General features: G+C 66.8%; 2 protein-coding genes across 2 annotated transcripts in view; both read left to right on the forward strand.

Annotated features, from left to right (window-relative positions):
- Nucleotides 1–619: 619 nt before the first annotated feature.
- PFL1_05279 (uncharacterized protein) lies at nt 620–1,947 on the forward strand (the record flags this gene model as incomplete). Its single annotated transcript, XM_007882806.1, has 5 exons — nt 620–622; nt 748–939; nt 1,082–1,184; nt 1,293–1,735; nt 1,840–1,947. 5 exons carry the CDS (start codon nt 620–622, stop codon nt 1,945–1,947), a joined length of 849 nt encoding a protein of 282 aa, XP_007880997.1.
- Nucleotides 1,948–3,220: 1,273 nt separating this feature from the next.
- The window catches only part of PFL1_06894 (uncharacterized protein), a gene marked incomplete at both ends in the record, with an annotated part of 3,380 nt that continues 263 nt past the window's right edge, over nt 3,221–6,337 (forward strand). The window contains one exon of the mRNA XM_007882812.1: nt 3,221–6,065. Coding sequence (XP_007881003.1) covers nt 3,221–6,065 — 2,845 coding nt within the window. The remainder of the gene's footprint in view (nt 6,066–6,337) is intronic.

The following is a 6,337-nucleotide window of genomic DNA, read 5'->3' on the forward strand; positions in this document are numbered from 1 at the left end:
TTCTCACTCCCCTCGCACTCGTCATATCGCCATCGGGCATGCCTCAAAGAGGGCCTGTGCACCCACGCCGCCGGGTGGAGAAGGGCCAGCAGGCTCGCTAGGCAGGGGGCTGAGGCGGTGTCGCAGGCTACGGTGGGCCAAAGTCAGGCCGGCCGGCTGCCAAGGGCGAGGAAAAGCTAGCCCGCCAGGCTGCTTTGCCCGCCTGCGCCTCAACCTGCGTCTGCGCCCGCACGCCGGCCAGACCGCGCGTCATTCTTGATTCCCTCATGGACGGCGGCGACGACGGCGGCAGCTTCCATCCTTCCTCGTCTTCCATCGCATCGCCTTCTGACTACACTGTCCCTCGCTCGATCGTCCCCTCTTGCCCGGATACCACCATCCTCGATATTTTCGCCGTCGGTAGCAGCAAGTAGCCCCATCAACCACCGCAGCACCGCACCGCCCTTGCACTCGCACCTCGAGGATCCTCGTCATCTTCGTCCGTCGCATCGAACAAGCAAAGCCAAAGCCAACCGCGGCCGCCTCTCGTGCTCAAAACACGCTGGCGTACAGCCCTGCCTCGCCCCTGCCCTACTTCCTCTCGGCTTTAACAGCGGCCCACGCTAAAGCTCTTCTCGCCATGGTGAGCAGGCCGCTGCCGCCGCATCTCGACATGAGCTCTCCGTCTCGCCGCGGATGGTCGTCGTCACGCCGCTAAACGCCCGCTCCCCCTCTACTCCATCCTCACCCTCCTCCACCCGGTCGCAGGCACGACCCTCGGCGTCGACCCCGCACCTCATCTGGGCGGCGGGCCACTTTCTCTGCTTCTTTGCCGGCCTCCGCTACCTCCTCGCCACCGTCATGCTCGGAACCACCAGCGGCGGCCTCGCACGCTGGTACGCAGCCACCTACATCGGAGCCATCACCAGCTACTGCGTCGTCGTATACAAGAGCTTTGGCGTGAGTGGCCGCATAGGCGCCATCGCCCGCTTCACAGTCCAGCCTGGCCTGCCCGCAGAACCGCAGCTGATCCCCCCTCTCCACGTGCCCACGTCGCAACGCGGCCCCACACCCGCCTTCCTCGGCCTCTGACGCACAACAGGTGCCGCAGCTGTCGCGACCCTACATCCAGCGCGCGCTGATGGACGAAAACGTCCAGTACCTCTTCCTCGCCCTCTACTGGTTCATGACCAAGCCCATCTTTGGTGAGCCGGCAGCGCACATGAGCAGCGCCATTGCCCAGAGACGAGCGCCGTTCTGACGGCATCCATCTCGCTCCCCCTGACCCAACCTTCCCCTGGAAACCGCCGCAGTCACCCTGATCCCCTACGTGACCTTTTCGCTCTTCCACGTCCTCACCTTTGTGCGCACCACCGTCATCCCGATGGCGTTCCCCTCGGCCACCCCTGCTCCTGCCGCGGCCGGCGGCAACGCGGCACCCGCGCAGCCCGCCAGCGCCCCCGCCAAGGCGGCCAAGGTGATCCAGGGCTGGGTCAAGGCCAACTACGACCCCGCGATGCGGTTTGTGGCGTACGCCGAGGTGGCCATCTTTGCGCGGGTGCTGTTTGGCGCGCTCCTCTTCCGCAACAGCCTGCTGGCGCCGCTGTTTTACGCCCACTTCCTGCGCCTGCGCTTCTACATGAGCTCGTTTACGCGCGCCGCGTTCCAGCACGTCAAGACGGTGCTCGACGGATACACGCAGCACCAGAGCTGCCCGCCCGTGGTGCGCAAGGCGTACCTGACCCTGACCGACCTGGTGAGTGGGCGCCGCGGTGGTGGCCTGCGCTCCAGCCCTGCGAGGCGATGCAGAGGGGCTGACTGTTTGGCTTGGCGTCGTTACCTTGCACTTGGCCCCGACAGATTTCTCGCTACGCCAGCTCTGTGCTGAGCGTGCAGAACCAGGGCGCCCAGCCTGCTGCTGCGGCGGGCAACGCAGGAGCCGGTGCGGGAGCTGCGCCCCGACGATGAGCGCGAGGTCGAGGTGTGGGGGGCAGACGACGAGAGGCGCCTCGCCGGGTGTCGCGCGCGATGCCAGCCAAGCGAGGGGCCGTGGCACGACGAGATGCGACGGCGGAGGCCTGTCGGGATGTACAGGCAGCAGAGTCGTCCTGCTGGTGCTGGAAGCAGAGCGGCCGATGCGCTCGCGGCCGTTGTCGATGTCGATGTCGATGTCGTTGTCGAGGTCGACAATGCAATTGTGGGACGCCTCGATGTGGCCATCAATCATCCGCAGCAAGTGGAAGAGGACGTGGGCCATGCCAAGAGTGGGGGGCGCGAGCCGGAGGGTGGTTGATGCGACGACGAATGGCGGCCCTCGTTTGCCTCGAAGCAGCCAAGTGTCGAGGAGTCGAGCGCATGGAAAAGGAAGACATGACCGGATGTAAATGTGAGCAAAGGCCGCATCGATGACGGGTCGGTCGATGTTGAGCCAAAGACGTCTCGAGGGCATGTATGGGTGTGGTCTGTGGGCGGCGCACGTTCGGGGGGGCTGCAGGCTGGGCGCGCAGTCAAGGCAGGGTCTCTCCCCCGCAAACGCACGCTGCTCGCCTGGCTGGGCTGACGGCTGATGATGCCTCCACCCGCTTTGCTCGCTCGCTCGCCGCGCGCTGCTTGCCACCGCACTGACTCGACTCGACCCGACCCCATCCCGACCCCAACCCCGCCACTTGCAACCCCACCTTGTTGGCCCTTTTCCCCACACCACCACCACCACCACCACCACCACCACCACCACCACCACCACCACTGCTGCCATCCACCGACTTGACCGATTTTGCTCTCTGCTCTCGCCATCGCCACTACCCCGCCCTTCCCTCCTCGCATCGCCGTCGCCGTAGCCCCCAGCACACTGGCCTTTCGACATTCAGGGATCCCTCCCCTATCTCCCGCACGACCTCATCGACCATCTGCACCGACATCCGCCCTCGCGCCTACTACCACTCATCGACCGATATTCCCGCCTTTCGGGTTGCTTTTCCTCACCCTCGACAACATCCTCTCCTCTGTCCACTCGTCCGCAGCGCCGTCTCGACCTCTGCAGCAGCAACGCCACCCGCTTCGCCCCTCACCCTCTTGCCCCCGCCCTCCATACCCACGGCCATGATCGACCGGATACGCCTCGTCGTATAAACCCAGCCAACCCCATACATCGCCACATCACTCGGCTTGCAATCTGCCGTCCCCCGCCTCATCACGGCCCACTTTCCTGGCCTTGTTCCGGGCCTGCCCAACCGCGCCTGGCATGCTGAACCAGGACCTCGACCAACGACACCTCGCATCGGCGCCCGCACCCTCGACCTCCGCATCACCAACAGCCACACGCTCCTCGCCGGAGAGCACCGACACCTCGGCGTCCAACACCGCACCAGCCACACCCCCTTGCTTTGCTGCCAGATCTGCCTCAGCTTCGACCGACGCCATCGCCCTCTGCGGCGACGAGTCAATCGCAGCAAACTCGGACCGCCCCACGCACAGAGGAATCACATCGCAACCTCGCATCAGGCCTCAGCAGGGTCACTTGCTGTCGTCGTACGACCCCAAGCAGGATCCGTACACTGCCAGCATGGAGGCCAAGCTGCCCACCTCGCCTCCAACCCGCCCCGTCTCGACCTCCTTATCCAATTGCCTCGATCTCAGGCAAGAGGCAGCAGCCCGCCTCCTCACCAGCTCGACCGTCGTCCATGAACAGCCGAGCATGGAACAGCCAACCCGCACTGCTCCAGCCTTTAGCCCCACGGATCGCGCTTCTGCTGATGAGGCTTCGTTCGCCGACGACGTTAACGACGACGACGACGACGGCGACGAGCACGACGACGAGACCGACGGCTTCTTTTCCCTCGACATGGACCTCGACATCGACGCTCCTCCATCGCAGATTACACCCGGTCGTGTCCTCGGACAGTCGCCGCTGACTGGGTCCTCGACGCCTGCCAGCCAACAGGCCGCCCCCGCCGCCCCTGCCACGGCCGCATCCGCCCACCGTGCCTCGTCCTTTGGCGCCAGCCACAGCGCCTCGCCGCTGCCCAGCTTCCGTCGACGCGACAGCCGGCAGGACGACACCGCACCTTCGCCGTCGTTCGGACCCATCGTCCCCGAGGTCGACCGACGCGGCAACCTCGAATACAAGCTCAAGATCCTTCCGCCCACCCGCGAGCGCTTCGACCGCCTCGTCACGCAGCTCAAGTGGCGCCTGCTCGAAGGGGGCGGACTCGCCGTCTACGAGATTGGCGTCCTCGACGACGGCACCCTCATCGGGCTCGACGGCGCGTCGATGCGGGACTCGCTCAAGCTGCTCAGCGCAATGGGTCGCGAGGTGGGAGCGCGGTGCGAGGTGCGCCGCGTGCTGGCCCTCGAGCGGCAGGCAAAGCAAGGCAGCGCCCTCGGCAGCCCACCTTCTTCCCCCGATCCCAGCGAAGATGCCGACAGTGCAAAGGGGAGGGACGGCGGCGCCATCAGTGTCAGGGCGCTCGACGATGCCGAAGCGCGGCAAGTGCTCACGCCGGTGGCAGGATCAGCGCCCTCTGAGGATGGGCATGAGCATGCGTTGCACGATGCGGCAGGGGCGGACACCGTCGGCAGCTATGGTTTTGCGCTGAGCGATGGCGAGTACGGCGACGATGACGACGATGATGACAATGACGACGACGAGAGTGCGGGCAACGAGGCCGAGAGCGCCACGGCGGACGGCATGCTACCGGGAGGCCCCTCTGACAGGGGCGCTGCGATTACGCCCCCCGGCGCCATCGAGGTCGTCGAGTCGTCGGACGAGGAGGGCTTCGGCTTCTCGCTTTCGATCGATGGCGACACAGCCAGCGATCTCGGGGCGCAGCCTGGCGCGCCACCCACAGCCGACGAAGCGGGGACCGCACACTCCCCTCCGTTTCCACCAGATGTCGTCTCTGCAAACGGCTCGCGGTCGAACCGTGACGTCTGCCTCGCCGGGGGAGGTGCCGCAGATTCCAGTGAAGGGCGACTGGGCCCTTTGGACTTTGCTGCCACGCCGGAAAATGCTCCGGCTACTCTCGAAGCTAACGGGCACGCCGGGGATGCGCCCGCCGCACGGTTAGAGGACAGCAACGGCGCGCAAAGCGCGGGCCAGGCCACTGCTGTGCCTGTCGCCATGCCCGCAAACGGAGTGGAACGCCACGTCGACCAGCCGAGCTCAAACGACGAAGCAGACCCACCGGCCCTCGATCCCGACTTTGCCGCCATCGACGTCAAGGGCCTCCAGTCGTTTGCCCTGGCCAACGGAGGAGCACGCAACGGACTCAGGGACGGCTCGAATCCCGGCGCGACTCTGGTCAACCACAGCGCCCCGCTCGGTGGCCGGCGTGGCAGAGACGGCCGGGTGCCGTTCGCCGACCCGGCGCTGATCGTCGATCCCGTCTCGCCGACCGACTACGAGCTGCTCGTCGGGCGACAGGTCAAGGTCAATGTCGGCAAGCTGCCCAAACGGCGCGGCAAGCGGAGGGGCGCCAGCGGTTGGCGGATCGACAGCGAAGACGACCGCGACGGGACGGGCGCGTCGCTGGAGCGCCGCATGCGTCGTCTCGCCGAGCTCAAGGCGGCCGAGCGAGCGGGTGCCGGTCAATTGCCGGCAGCAGGCTCTGGAACCAACGGTGCTCTCCGGCAAGACGCGTCGGGCATCAGCAACAGCAACAGCAGCAGCGGCAACTCGATTGCCCAGGAGCTCGTGCAGCAGATGCTGGCGCTGCAGCTGGCCTACCCGGAACTGCGTCCCCGGCAAGACCAAGGCGACGCCGGCATCGCCGAGGATGGCGGCAGCCACGGGTCGTCAGATGGCCGGGCCGCCGTGTACCGGCAGCCGCCGTTCAAGGCCTTTGACCAAGACGCCGTGTCGCCGTTCCTCGCGCTCGACGACGCCGAGATCGAGAGCGCGCGCGACGCCGACGGCATCCGCGAGCTGTTCCAGCGCAAGCGACAGGAGATCCTCAAGGCGCGCCGGGCGTACAAGCAGAGCCAGCGCCACCAGCAGCAGCAGGTTGCCGCGCAGGCCACCGACGAGTCGGGCGCGAGCGGCATCACGTTTCTCGATCCGTCCACGAGGGCCGATGCCTCCCGACGCCGTGAGGCAGACACTTCGGCAACAGGGCCGCTCTCCGTCGACGACCTGGAAGCGCTGCGACAGGCAAAGATGCAGGAGGTGGCAGATACCTCGCAGCCCAAGACGATGCGCGCACAGGCCCGCGCACGCGCTGCCGCCCTCGCCGCCGCCGCTGCGGCCACCTCTGCGCCTCCCAACCACCCGCCTCTTTCCTCGATCTCTGCGACTACGACGACGACACCGGCGGCGACAACGACGGGCAACGAGGCGGGCGCCCCGCCCCATCTGCCTCCC

This window comes from Pseudozyma flocculosa (genome assembly GCF_000417875.1).
Source record: "Pseudozyma flocculosa PF-1 unplaced genomic scaffold scaffold00018, whole genome shotgun sequence".
Taxonomy (NCBI): Eukaryota; Fungi; Basidiomycota; class Ustilaginomycetes; order Ustilaginales; family Ustilaginaceae; genus Pseudozyma; species Pseudozyma flocculosa.